The sequence below is a fragment of the Galleria mellonella genome, unplaced genomic scaffold (genome assembly GCF_026898425.1).
Source record: "Galleria mellonella isolate WM207_F2 unplaced genomic scaffold, CSIRO_AGI_GalMel_v1 utg65, whole genome shotgun sequence".
NCBI lineage: Eukaryota > Metazoa > Arthropoda > Insecta > Lepidoptera > Pyralidae > Galleria > Galleria mellonella.
The window spans coordinates 14,558,577-14,574,467 of record NW_026442138.1 but is presented as its reverse complement, the minus strand read 5'-3'; the positions used below and the strand labels follow the sequence as shown (position 1 = coordinate 14,574,467).

General features: G+C 34.3%; 1 protein-coding gene across 1 annotated transcript in view; it reads left to right on the top strand.

Annotated features, from left to right (window-relative positions):
* Positions 1 to 15,891, top strand: part of LOC116413723 (hemicentin-1-like) — a 164,597-nt gene that overhangs the window by 104,650 nt on the left and 44,056 nt on the right. Inside the window, exons 4-6 of the mRNA XM_052900586.1 lie at positions 2,321 to 2,431; positions 7,146 to 7,349; positions 9,294 to 9,445. Of these exons, the coding sequence (XP_052756546.1) occupies positions 2,321 to 2,431; positions 7,146 to 7,349; positions 9,294 to 9,445 (467 nt within the window). The remainder of the gene's footprint in view (positions 1 to 2,320; positions 2,432 to 7,145; positions 7,350 to 9,293; positions 9,446 to 15,891) is intronic.

The window sequence follows — 15,891 nt, the reverse complement described above, 5'->3', positions numbered from 1 at the left end:
CACTTGGAGAAACAAAATTGTTGCGAACTTCCAATGTTCTCTGCGTAACAAATTGAACATTACCGTCGCAATGAAGGACGACTTTATTAACAATCGTGTTTCTTTTTATGTTGTCTAAAATTTTGTTGCGTCTTAATACAGTGTATGAATGATTCGATTTTGAAGTAAGTTTGAATTCCTTTTCTTTTGAATTCCCTTCAAATTTTAATCGGACTATTCGAAAAATAAAAAGTAACGAATCTCTTCAGCCATTCTCCAGATTTACTTAAGAAAACTATACATTTTTTCATTTATGTAGTTATTTATTTTATTTACTTATTCTTTATTGACAACATTACAACCAATGTTTGGTACAAAAGGCGGACTCAACGCTATATAGTATTCTCTCCCAGTCAACATTTGGCAAAACAAAAATTTATAGTAATAATGCGGTGAAAAATTGAAAATTGTTGTAGATAAATACACAGGCGTATCCATATTGTTTTTCAAATTATAACATATACAATGGAGAATTACTGTACATTATAATCATATAAATATACATACATACACGATTATGTATTATAATACAACAACGGTAGAGATCAAAGGTGATGAACATGAGGATGATGAACTGCTTCACAGTTAGGCATATCTTGATGTTTTGCTAAGTTTTACAAATTACTAAGAGAACGGTATTCTCCTTGAATAATGTGGTAATGAAAGAATTGATTTAGATTTAGAAACGGAACAATTGCATGAAAAAACTATAATTAATATTTTTCCAAAACATTTATTTCACTGTAATATTTCTCTGCAAAATGAATTTCATACTGAAGGACATAAAGAAGGATCTCTGTTACAATTTGATTTATAAAGTTTGTGTTTTTTTTCTCGTCTGCGAATATTAATTTGTGAATGTTGATTTGAAATTTAGAAAGTTTAGACTCATGAATACGTATTAGGTTTCGAGTTGATATTATATACTCTTTTTACCAACTCTGTGTAAAATTTACATAGTAAATTGTTTTATCAGGCATTATCCCTGTGAACTCTGGTATTCTAAGTAGGGTTGAAATATTAAAAAATACATTTTCACCATTCGCACGTCATTTACATAAAAAATTGACGTGTTAAAAGACATAAAACACCATTAGCCTCACATCTTAAACACAATGATGCTATATTCATAAATTATGGAAAACATTGCTTTATGAAATATTGAATATAAAGGAAGAATTGTATACGCGGGATCATATTGCATACTTTAATATTTCATCTCACAATGCTCTGTATGTCTGTGTAATACAGCTGTTCGTTTCTTTATCATCCTAAAATTTTTATGTTAAAACCTCATAATTCTTATTACCATTCCCATGATAGCAAATCAGATTCCCAAATCTAATTAATTCGGAAAACAGTTGTCTGCAATATTGGTTTGGAACCACCAATGACTCACTTATTATTTGGGGTCAGCGTAGTATATTTTCCCTTTTCCTGTTGTATTAGATTCGAATATGGTCGGTGTAATGTGAGCAAATTGAAATATTGTATGAAAATAGCTTGTATAAAAATAGACCAGTGTTGAGAGCCAGTGTTTTGAAAACAGACGACGTGATTCTGATAAGTCTATCTGAGGTTACTAAATGACTTAACCAGGAATGTGATATGGGCTTGTTATTCTGAACTAATCCTTCCTTATTATTGATCAGTTTATATTATAAATATGAAAATATATTTGTTTCTATGTTACCTCTTGCCATCCTAATAGCTCAAATGATCATTGTGTAATTTTTATCATTATTTGTCATAAAAAGCTCATAGTATGGAGACATGGTAAAAACATTTACCAAAGAGGGATTTTGTACAAAAGTTGTCTGATTGGGTACTTCTGTTCTATTTGTGTTTATACCGTGAATCAGTTGTGTTTGCATGGTTGTGTTTCGATTTTAAAGGTGGGATAGGCAATGACATTACAGGGTGCAAGGACAAAACATCTTAGGTTTCAAGAATGGTAACGTACGAATTCTATCATGGACGACACACTATACTCTGTTATGTCCATGCTACTATTCATGTCTATTGGCGACGATTACCACTTTCCATCAGGTAGTTTGGTAGCTTGTTTGCCATTCTAAGTTGCACGAAAAATGCAATAGTACTAGTCTATTAATTTTAGAATTTAAAACTGATATGCTATTTATTTCCACCAAGATATAGTCATTGCTTGAAAGGCGTTAACAAGGCTTAACATGATTTCTTTAGACTATTTTTAGTTTAGTATTTACAGTAAGCATCTGCATATTATTTTGCTAAATGTTAAATAAATTTCTTTTAACAGCTCCACCAAATCGCCCAATCATAATGGACGCAAAGACAAGAGACCAGACCCGACTTCTAGAACCGTACAACGAAGGCGACACGTTGGAACTAATCTGCGAAGTGTTTGGAGGTAAATGTACTATCTGCTTTTATTTTTAGACTTGTTTTTAAACTAGATAGTTTATTTACAATTTCTTCACAGACGAAATTTATTAGAAGAAATATTTATAGTAAAGCTGGAAATAGTCGCAACCAAACATGACCATCTCTATGGTGTGGTGATAAACATGTTGTTTTGCTTCAATAAGGTACCGGTTTAGAGGCTCGGTCAGACCAGCACAGCGAACTTCACTCCTAACTTGAAGATCAGGCAAATGGTGTGTTTCTGTGGTATTTATTACCTGATCACTTTTATTCAGAGCTCTTCATAGATGTACTTGAATTGGAATAGCAAGATTATGTTTAGAAATTATTGTATTCCATCTCTTTCTTTCATAAGAGTTGATGTGGAGCAAATGACACCTCTAGTGGTAATTGTTTATTGAATGTGGTGAGCGCTTTCATTACAAATCATGAATATACCACGTTGTATAAAAAATATTAGTAATATTTTATTTTTTATTTAGATTAGAAATATTTTAATGTAATAATTACCAGTTTTATTTACGTTTAATTTGATCGAGCTACCTCGACTGGTTTCGGGACCATTCGGGACCTTTAGTCTTAAACCGCAGCGAAGCGAGCGCGAGCCTGTAAAGAACTAGTAGAGCTTAAATTACACGTAAGTTAAGCTGGTAAATTAAAATATAATATGTCACTTTTAATAACAGAATTATTTTGTTTAATTCCGCTAACATTAGTTTATATGTGACTATCAATACTCGAAGATTGACTACTATTGTTATTACTAAAACTTCTTCAACTTTACACACTATCCATCAATCTTCGACTACCATTTCGTCACGCACGTTTTGCGGCACGCTTAAATGAAGCATTTTCAAACAGATTAATAGATCTCGGAGCCTAGTGTTACCCGTTCAGCACCCAAACTGCGAAAGTTTCACTGTTGTAGCGGAATTAAACAAAATAATTCTTATCAAATAACCTGTGATGTAGACTTCTGCAAGATAACACCTAGTTCAGTAAAATAATAGTTTACGTTGATGAAATCTTTAAAAAAGAATATTCTGGAAAACTCTTAGAAGCAGCGGTTATAATCGAAGTGAAAATAATGTCCGTGATGTCTGTAAACGTATTCTATTTTATGTACGTATAAATTTTTACGATCGGTTTTCATAAGCCCGGTCGTTAGGTTTTAATATTTTCTGCGATCAGAATTTTTATAAGTTACCTATTATATGAAAGTTCCGCTTTATGTACTAATTGTATGAATTTATTTCTAATTTTGTTTTACTGGTTCCTTGTTGTTGCTGAAAGTTGAAAGAAAGAAATAAAGAAAGAAGGAAGGAAAAAAGTAAGAAGGTCCGACGAAAAGAAAGAAAGAAAATATTTATTTGGCGCATATCAATAACAGTTATAATTAAAACAATTGTAAACTTAAAGGAAAAGGAAATACAAAAATAAATTTATAACTAATTAAATATTATGCAACCGTAATGTTTTTTGATGGGTGAAAATGGTATGGTAACCCCGCCTGCGCTAACGGGATACGCTGGCGGGGCACCAGTGAAGGGTGATAGCTGAGAATGAAAACAGGTCAGTTAGCCAATCATGATGAACTCATCGGGAATTAACCATGATAGTTTCCAGGGAGAACCGCGAGGAGGTCGATCTGGTTGGGTATATTGCTAGCAATGGGATTCTCAGTCTCCATTACTAACAATCCCTTTCCCCCCAACCGTAATGGTTATCACTCAGCTAAATGTTTAGGCATTCATACGTAACGCCTGAACGCTGATTTTGTGAAATCAGTAAGAGTGGGAGATTTTTTTTTTTTATTTTGTACTGAGTGGCTATACTGATTGTTAAATCCAATTGGGTACCGATATTTTGACGTAATTGCGTAACTTGAAATAAATTATGCTTACTATAATATCCAGATTGTGGCGATGTAGTGAGACGGGTCGTTGGGCTCCCTATAATATGGTTGTACACAACCACGAACGTGAACGGATGCTTCTAGTAGGGACTGGTCTGTCCAAGAATACTGTGATTGAATATAGTTTTTTATTTTCTTTCTTTTTATCAATATTAAGTTTATGATAGTCATTTTATCCATTCACATTTTTGTTGTAAACGTAACTTTTATTTGAAAGAAGCAACAGCTGATTTTCTAGCTCATTTCTTTTTAGCTGAATTTGCATTCCGTACTGGACGGTAAATTCTTCAAAAATGCCTATTAAAAAATGCTAAGTTTACTTGAATAAAAAACATATTTATCATTCTTTATGGTAAAAAATTGGGATCATTAGACAATGATTCGAAAATTAGTTTTCATTTGTATAGCTTTACTAACTTTCAGCGTTTTATTATGTCAAAAATTGTTGGAATATGTGGCTTCTTTCATTAACTATTCGTGTTAGGCTATGAAAACAGACTATAATAAATTTTCAAGAAGCTTTATGAATGAATGAATGAATGAAGTATACTTTATTTGCATTATACAATATAGGAAATAAGCGAGACAATTTACAAATACAACGATACAATTGTATAAGTATAGTGAGGCGGTCTTATAGCTGAGAGCAATCTTTTGAAGACAACCTTAAGGTAATGGACTAATTGTTATACAAGTAGGTATGATAGTACTGTATAATTAAAAAAGCTCTTTATTTTGTTAACTTTTATAAATATTTTACTAAACTAGGTTTTATTTTGTAGAAGTTCATATCAACGGTTATTTGATTAGAAAAATTTAAATTGTCATTTTATATTTAATGGAAGTCGAAGATTGATGACTAATATGGAAGATTGTGGAACTTCTGGTAGTAGTAGTGGCGGTCAAACTTCGAGTGTTGGCAGTCACACACATACTAATGTTAGTGGAATTAAACAAAATAATTTCAATGTATTTGATTACCAACATTTATAAAATTTTATACGATCGAACAATTTATGTCGAATTGTACGCGTCGTTGATCCACAAACAGATATGATATTATTTCTTTATTCACATATTGTAATATGGTAGCATAGAATAACACATGTATTTATTTTAAAACATATGTTTACGCCGATGTAAAGATAATATGTTTACGAATACGTATCTCGGGCATTGAATATAATAATTATTTTACAAGCCTGAAGGGTTAGAAATGTTGTTAAAAACTAATATATTAATTACATTTATTTATTTAGGTCTATATTTTGTACTAATTTTAGAACCATATTCATTGGTAGACTGAGTGCAAATTGACATGTGAATGGAATATTAAACGAGAATGAAACTAATGCACTATACTATAATAGAATATACGATTTATCAGTTAGTATGAAAGTTCTAATTAGACTGACCTATCATGAATGATAGGATAATTGTGTAGTCTCTGACGCGTATAAGATATCTGATGTGTCTATAGAATCACATGAATTAATGAGATGAAATATGAATTTGGATGAAGCACGTATATGTAATTATGTTCTTGATACTTTTTTTCATTGAGTTCTCCAAAAATGGTAGGTATATTCAGGTTTTCTAAGGGTTGGCTACTCGCAGGTGACACCCCTAGTGTTGTAGGTGTTCATAGGTTACAGTGACCATTTACCATCATCTTCATGGTAGAAAAAATTGATGAAAATTAAATGGTAATCCCGCCTGCGCTATCAGTGTATGCTGGCGGGGCACCAGTGAGGTATAATAGGTGGAGATGAAACAGTTCAGTTAGCCCGCCGTGATGAATATAAAATTAACCACAATGGTTTCCAGGGGAAATGCATGGACGTCTACCTGATAGTTTATATTGCTAGTAATGGTTTAGTTTCCCCCTATTCTTGATACTTGGTTCTCTCTCTGCTCTATAAAGGTTATGTTAAGCTGACGGCCCACCTGATAACAAGTGGTGAACGTCACCTATAGATATCATCATTTCAGCCATTATCCGTCCACTGCTGGACATAAGCCTCCCCCATAGATTGCCAGTAGGAACGGCCCTGAACCACCTGCATTTACTAACTACATCTAGTGGAGGGTCGTCCTACACTTTATCACTTTTGTACGGGGTTGCCACACAAGAAACTTTCTTCCCCATCGCCTATAGATATGAACAGTACATATAATAGAATACGTACTTTACATAACATGATCTCATTCATGCGTTGCCATTTCTGAAGAAAAGGTATTATGCCTCTGTACCCTGTTATTTTATTATCATATCCCACCCTTCAAACCGAAACATAGCCATGCAAATAACTGCTTCATGGCAGTAACACAAAAGGAACAGAGGTATCCAAGTAAACGACTTTTGTATAATGTTTCTCTCTGACTTACAAAACTTCTGACTTTAAAATGACCCATAATGATTGTTCATGACTTGTAAACTTTTTTTTTATACGACTTAGAATGGCAAACAAGCTGACGGCCCACCTGACGGAAAGTGGTAACCGTCGCCTATAGACATGAGCAGTACCATGGACATAACAGAGTATACTGTTTCGCCCATGACGCCCCCCATGCGTTGCCATTCCTGAAGACTCAGGTGTTATTCCTCTGTACCCTGTAAATTCACGCCATATCCCACCCTTCAATCCGAAACACAGCCATGCAAACACAACTGCTTCACGGTTGAAACACGAATGGGACAGAGGTACCCAAGCAAACGACTTTTGTACAAAGTCTCCCTCTGGTAAACTGATTTTAATAACTAATTTTATTTTGCTTCACCAAGGGGACCCCAAGCCGAAAGTGACATGGTACCTCGAGAACACAGTCATCGATGATTCATACGAGCAGCGGCCTGACGGAGTGACTGTCAACATGTTGACCTTCCCCAGTATTGGACGGCAGCATTTGAACGCCAGGCTCGTCTGTCAAGCATCCAATACGAATTTAGCTCCGCCAGAGACCAAGTTACTAATATTAGACATAAATTGTGAGTATATTCTTTGTTTTATATTATTTATTTTCAATATTGTAAATTAAGAGGATTTATAATTTTAGATATCTGTGGTCCCGCCATAGAAAAGGCTACCCCTTCTTTTCTAGTGGGAGTCGTAAGACTAAGGAGGGCAAGGGATAAGCAGCAAAGCTCTTCCTAAAACATCTCCAAAGCCTAATTGCGGTTGCCATTTCGCCTGCTAAATTACTGGCATAACCCCCTAAGGGGAGGCTTATGTTCAGCAGTGGACAGTTAAAGGCAAATATGATGATTATGATTGTTGGATATAGTTTGGATATGTTTTGTATAATTACAATATGGAGCTGTAAACAAGGTTCAGACCCTAGACAAAGGGCAAGCAAACTCAACGATAGAATTGACATCGCTGGTGAGTCCGTGCGCGGGGGGGGGGAGGGTTGATACCTAACCAGGTGGACCTTCACGTGGTCCCTACTAGAATCTATCGTGCTGAATTCTAAGTGTATATATCACGGTGGGCTAACTGACCTATCTTTTTACCCTTTCTTATTATTTCTCATTGGCGTCTCGTCGGTGTATATCGTTAACACGGACGGGGTTTGCCACTTCATTGCCATCCATTAAAAAATCGAGTCCATGAGTTAGAATGAGGTAGCAACGTCGGATGTCTCATTCCAACACGTGAACTCGCTTTCGATAACGATTCTATTGATAGATTCGCTTGCCATTTGTCTAGTGGGGGGCCAGTTGTCTAGGTGGGGGGTGGGGGGTTCGCCTGTGGTATACTGTGATTTCAAAAAGAAGAACGCTTTCAATCCGATTGTATTTTTTTGTATTTATTACCTCAACTCCGTCAGTTCTAAACCAATTTGGATTTTTTTGTCTGAAAGTGACACATACAAAGTGATGCCATAGAAATCTTATCAAAATCATTACTGTAGTTTAGTTTTTAGATAAAAGTGACTGATTTTGTCAAAATATAAGACTACAGTACGGGTTCTTTAAACAACTTTAACCCGACCCGAAGAAACTTTAATACACCCCGTATTAAAGTTTCTTCGGGGCCGGCAACGCGCACGCGACACCCCTGGTGTTGCCGGCGTCCATAGGCTACAGTGACCGTTTACCATCAGACGGGCTGTATATTTGTTTGCCACTTTTGTGGTATTAAATACGAATTGAAGTAGGTTTTTTTGTGGTACAAAATCTGTAATTTACCCTGTGTTTCCTCTGTTCCTTTCAACGTACCACACTTCAAATTGAAGTATAACCTTGCGTGGTTGCACAATCGCTTGGTACCAGAAACACGTGTAGCGTAGAGGCAACATAATAAAACTTTAGAGGAAAATTGTGTACATTGAAAATAATTATAAACATGTTAGAAATTTTATTAATAACGTATTATATATATATATATATATATATATTGTTTCCTCCAAAAGATTACAACAGTAAACTTATTATAAATATAAATAATTAGTATTATTATTTATATTCTAATTATAAATCTGAAAGTGAGTTTGTTAGTTTATTTTTTTTTAATGGGTTTTAATGATATGGTAACCCCGCCTACACTATCGGGATACCCTGGCGGGGTACCAGTGAAGGATGACAGGTAAGGATTGAAAAGGCAGGTCAGTTAGCCCATTGTGACGAATTCCACTAGAATTAACCACGACGGTTTCCACGGGGAACCGCGCGGAGGTCGACCTGATAGGGTGTATTGCTAGCAATGGGTCAATTAGACCCCATTACTAACAATCCCTTTCCCCCTGTTTGTTTATTAACTTATAGCGCATTAACAATTTAACTAGTTACTATGAAATTTGGTACACACATACTATATGGTATATAAAAGGACAATGGCGGACAAAGACGCGGGTAGAAGCTAGTGATAGTAAATTAAAATTGCGTTTCAAACTAGTAAACATTTGGCTTTACTAATCCAGTTTGTTACAGTAAGGCCACTCACGGTGCAGATTCTCAACAAGAGTCAGCAGTTGTCAGCCGACAGGAGCTACGAGGTCGAGTGCAAAAGCACAGGCTCCAGACCCGAGGCTGAGGTGACGTGGTGGAAAGGCAGCAGGCAACTGAAGCGGAGTGCCAAAAATGTTAGTTAGTTTACATTATTTTCTCAAACATGCTTGGAAATGTGAGCATTATTTTGACAATCTTCTTAGTGATAAATCAAACTTGCCGTACTACTCAAAGACACGTGGGCAACTGCAGCCGGCAAAAGTTGTATGAAAATCCTTATCTGTCGTGTTTTGCGGCCAGATAAATTACTATGTAAACTCATATTTGTCCTGTAATTTAAAAATGGAATGACCTTTTACTTCGAAACATGGCTACCAAGGAGGTAACTAATAAAAAGTTTTATTTAAATGTCGAACTGGCTTGCAAATAGAAAGCTGTTTATTGAAAAAAAAAAAACAAAAGAACATTATGGCGCGTGAAATATTATTATTGTTTGTTATTCATCATTGAACTTAAAAAGTAAAATTGTTTTATTTTATTTCCGCGCATTATTTGAAAAAAGTACTATACAAGCCTTGACCACAACTAGACATTGATGAACTCACGTATGTGTGCCTCGGCTACGCTTCGGCTCACATTTGCACGTTCGTCCATCAATGCCTCAGTTGCTGGCCGCTGCAGTAATGTACTATAATCAACATATTGCGGTCATTAAAACATTACAATGTTATGATACAGGCAAATTTCTTTAAGATTTTTTATTATTGGGTCAAACTTAAATAAGATTTGTATATATATAGCCATAAAAATAATGTGCCGTGTGGTTCTGGTATAGAATCGACTACCTCTTTCTTACATGTGGATGTCGTAAGAGGCGAATAAGGAAGCTTAATGTTCGAGGAATAAGCAGCCGCGTCCCCCTTAAAATATCACTAAAGCCTAATTGTAGTTTCTTATCCGCCTGCCAAATATGGCAACTACTGGCAAAACTCCCATAATAGAAAAGGCCTATGTTCAGCAGTGGACTGCTGACAAAATAATAATATCTGATTAATATTCTCTCTCTTTTCATTTAAGAGTTTCCTCTTGTCGGTGCAACTAATCCATGCATCTTCCTCCAGCCAGCTCTATCCCAGGCCATATCCTTGATCTCCCTATACAACATGACGCCTAGTGTTTCCTTTATCTGTCCCATGTAGTTAATTCTCGGTCTTCCTCTTCCTCTTTATCTGATTAATATTATGATTCCAAAAACCTGAAAAGATTTTTTTTTTGTAGCACGATGGTGGCAAATATAGTATACAGCCCGTCTGATGGTAAATGGCCACTGTAACCTATGGAGGCCTGTAATATTAGGGGTGTCACGTGCGCGTTGCCGATCCTGAAGAATCCTTATTTATGCTTTTATATTTTATACATATTAAAGTACTGCTGTATTTAAAGTCTATTTTTTTTTTAATTCTTAGGAGCGTTTACCTTCTTTAGATATATCAGGAGAAGGGATCGTTAATAATAAGGAGGTTAGTCCCCCATTGCTATCAATATACCCTATCAGGTCGACCATCACGCGGTTCCCCCTGGAAACCATCGTGGTCAATTCTAGTGGAATTCGTCACGATGGGCTAACTGACCTGTTTTTTCATCCTCACCTATCATCTCTCACTGGTACTCCGCCAGTGTATACCGATAGCGTAGGCGGGGTTACCGTGTCATTTCACCTATTAAAATTAAATAGGCTATAGTGACCGTTTACCTTCAGACGGGCTGTACGTTTATTTGTCATCTTTGCTGTATAATATAGTAGCGGTCCGTATATATATATATATATATATATATATATATATATATATATATATATATATATTTGACTATCATAATAATATTTAATTGTCGACAACAACAGTAGCTAAGAAAAATTTCACAACATCTTAATCTTTCCATTATTTTCCATTATTTTCCGTATTCATTTCGTACACATTTTTCGTTGATCCACTTTATATGATAAGCAAGTTATTTTTCCTATAAAATACCGATCCAGTGATGATGTTTATTACGTTCGCTTCTTTGATATAAAACCGGAAATATTGTTTTACTCGTATTTTGACAACAATTTTAATTGTAGCCATCCCGTATACTTATTTATTTCTTCAGCAATCTAAAAATTTTACAATTTGGAAGCAGTATTTATATGTTTTTTATGTATTTATATAGGTATTTAACATAAAACATAAGATTTTTAAAACAGATACTCTAAAACATATGAATATAAAACCACTCAAATACACGCATACGCACACAATCACACACGCGCACACACACGTACATACATTCTCGAACACACACACACCAAACGAACTCATATGTACTCACAAGTTTAGTTAACATACATTCTATAACATACACTCGTGTCACACATTTTTTACTTATATTTTAATGCATTCTTATTAACCCTAGCATATAATTTATTTCTGTATTAAAGTTACATATCGAAAGTTATTTATTTTGTATATGCACTGTATCTGAATTTGTATGTTTTTGCATGCATTTGTATTTGCATGGCTGTGTTTCGGTTTGAAGGGTGGGATATGGCGTGAATTTACAGGGTACAGAAGAATAACACCTGAGCCTCAGGAATGGCAACGCATAGGGAGTATCATGGGCGAAACAGTATACTCTGTTATGTCCATGGTACTGCTCATGTTTATAGGCGACGGTTACCACTTTCCATAAGGTGGGCCGTCAGCTTGTTTGCCATTCTAAGTTGTATAAAAAAAAAAGTTTTTTATGCATAAAAAAATATTAATTCACTCTTGCGCCACCTACCCACTTCTATCTATTCTCCTTTAACCGAAGGTTGTCTGTAAGAGATTGCCCTAGCGATAAGACCGCCTTTTGTACCTTTATGTATACATTTCAATCTGTATTTATGTTACTATATTTCACTTGAATTGTTCACTTGTCATTGTATATCATACATTTTTGTTTATGATGCAATGAAGAGTTAAATAAACAAATAAGTAAATGTCCTAGTCACATGGACAAAGATAGGAGTAAAAACTAGTATTAACATTATAATATTTTATATAGAATTGTATAGATTAATGTCGATCTGTACATAGTATGTTTGATAAAGTAAAAAAATTTCAGAGTATCACAAACTCAATTAGAATCAGACTGCTTTCAGTGTCTACGCACTTACTTTTGTATCAAAGGAAATACTGTATATCTGAAATGTTCGAATTCGTTGAGCGTGATTGAGCAATCAATATATTCAGATCTAATATTTCAGTGGATGGCCTCTATACCTTTTTATTTCAGTTACTATTCGTATGTTAGTTGATTGCTGAGCTTGTTGCTAACTCGTTACTGTAAATGTTAGGGGTTACATACCTTCACCTCTATGGTAAACTTACGAAACTGAAAGAGATACATTTTACAGGGGAACGTTTTAAAACATTACAATGCAAATAACTTTTGACAGAAGACTACTGTAAAAGATCGTGCTAACATTTTAGTTTTAAAATCCTGGTTTTTATTGAATGCTAAATTAATTATTATTATATTACAAGTATCAGAAATAAATACACATTCGTTACTTTGCACCTTCATACATGAGAGTTCCCAGGTATTGAGTTATACAACAGCAAATCTACGAAAGTGGCAGTTTCGTAAGTTGCCAAAGAAAATCATTCATTTTAATATCTAGCAAACTAACGAAAGTGCCACTTTCGTAAATATACGAAGGTATAAGGAAGGCAATCATTCATGTAAAATAACTAAATTAGGATTGAAAAATTGATAAAATAATTATTGAAATTTTCAAATTAAAGTGTTTATTATAGAAAATACTATAAAAATATGCTAAGTACTTTGGGTATATCACAAAAATATGGAGATTCGAGCTACTCGATTTCTTTAACCGAAAGAATAATGAATTAGAGATATAAATTTGAAAATAAGACACAATAAGTAGTATGACGCAAAATGTACATTTTTCAAGAAATGTCAAATTTGAAAAAACTGCAAATTCGTAAATTTGCCATAGAGGTGACGATATCTTATATAAGTAATTACAGTAGGTATGTACTATGTTGCGGGTTGTATTGAGGCGACGTGGTTTGTGGAAATGTATATTTCCAATGGCTCGGTTATAACTGACAAAATTATGATCTTATAAAATAATAAAATATAATACTAATAAAATAATACAAATCTGGTGGGGCAATACATTGACCTAGTACGTGCAGTGCTTAATTAACAATTAAAAATTTCTTAATAAACCAACAAATTTGTTGCATTTCACGTATGGACATAAATTAGGCTCCATAATCTTATATAATATTATATATATATATATATATATATATATATATATATATATATATATATATATATATATAACAATATCTATTTTGTATTACTATGGCACACTCACAAACGAAAATTGTATTTAGCTTTATGTATTTTTTTTTATCATTTATGTTATTTCGCTTTTTTTTATATCTATGTTGTAATTTGTGTGCTGTAAGTAATGAAAATAAATTATCTATCTATATATATATATATATATTAGATATTGACTACTCGGTCTATAGATATCTCATCAACAGAATTTTATAAATATGAATGATAGATATCGGAGATGTAGTGACGTAGTTTCTATTACTGGGAATCCCTTTCCCTTGTGCTGTGGTGATGTTTGAAGCTGCTGCTGCCCATATCTTGACCGTTAAGCACCTCTTACGAGACCCACGAGAAAGAAAGCGTGGCCCATTCTATATCGGGATCACATGGTAATATTCAAATATATAGATATTGAACTACATAAAATACCGCATTTATATTCGATAATATATATATATATATTTCTATATATATATATATATATCCGATATTATCCTGATGGCATTAAGAGACTACCGACTAAACTGTCTTTAAAAAAAAATGTTCACGCTCACTTTTTTACTTTATCCGAGCTTTAATATTATTCTCAATTTCGTGTATAATATAGTATATGTCATATATGTGTAAGTATATTTGTTATTTATATATATTTATTCGTTTATATATGTAATTTTAGTATGTATGTATATCAATAATTAGTAGTACCACATTCGAGTATTCTGTCACTTCCCTATGGTTGACTGGGAGAGAATGCTTTTAGCATTAAGTCCGCCATGTACACATATTTGTACTAATGAATAAATAAATAAAATAAATAAATTACTCATGCCTAGTTACTAGTTGGACGAAGTCGGAGTCTCAGAGACGAAGGTAGGACACGCAATTTCAGCAGGATATGTTAACGTTTGCGTGCGTAATAAATACCTTCTTAACCCTTTTCTTACCAGACAGATGTATCGAGGGTGTTGGATTTATTTTTATAAATCGCTAATTTATAATGGTAAATAAGCTGACGGCCCACCTGATGGAAAGTGGTAACCATCGCCTATAGACATGAGCAGTACCATGGACATAACATACTATTTCGCTCATGATACCCCCCATGTGTTGCCATTTCTGAGAACACAGGTGTTATTCCTCTGTACCCTGTAAATTCACTATCATATCCCACCCTTCAAACCGAAACACAGCCATGCAAACACAACTGTTTCACGGTTGAAACACTAATAGGACAGAGGTGCCTAAGCTAACGACTTTTGTACAAAGTGTCCCCCTGGTATTATGTCTGTTACAAGGTTTATACGACGTACTCCGATATTATAGCACTTTTATAGTTCTACTAGTGTTTTTTTTTTTTTTTATATTTATTTACATATCAAATAAACAAGAAGGGTATCAAAAAATTCAAATAATCCTTTTTCTTTATTCAAATACACTATATGGCTTCTTTGCAGCCATGACCAAGATTTTTATATTCAGTAATGTATCGTCCTTGCGATCCAATGTTTTCTGTAATCGCGTTTTTTTTTAATGGGTGAAAATGGAATGGTGACCCCGCCCGCGCTATCGGTATACACCGTCGAGGTACCAGTGGAAGATGATAGGTGAGAATGAATGCAGGTTAGTTGGCCCACCATGAAGAATTCGACAAGAATTAAACATGATAGTTTCCAGGGGGAACCGCGTGGAGGTCGACCTGAGAGGGTATATTGTTAGTAATGGGACTATTACACCCCCATTACTAACAATCCCTTTCCCGCCTCTGTAATCGCGTTGAAGGCCAAGAAAGTAAGTTAAAATATTGACACAAGACTGTAATCCGTTAGTCTTTAAGATTGGCAGCGCTCTAAACGTGCGAAAACCAATTCACGCAGTATCCTCAAGATAGGTTTGCAATCCTCCAATAATATTGTTTCAAACGCTCAGATTCTAACCGGTAGTTTTTGTTTTACAATGAAAAAGCATTAACCTCAATCGTGGCCAAATCGGTTATTTTGATATAAAAAACCGCCGATGGGCCGATTTTAATGACCATTTGTATGGGAGACAAAATTGAAAATATATCCTTTTTGATAAAAAAAAATCTAAGTCGGTTTATAAATAATTGAAGGTTGTATTCTACAAAAAATACCGATTTCAATTGTGAAAAAATCAGTTATAAAATTTGAAAACTAAA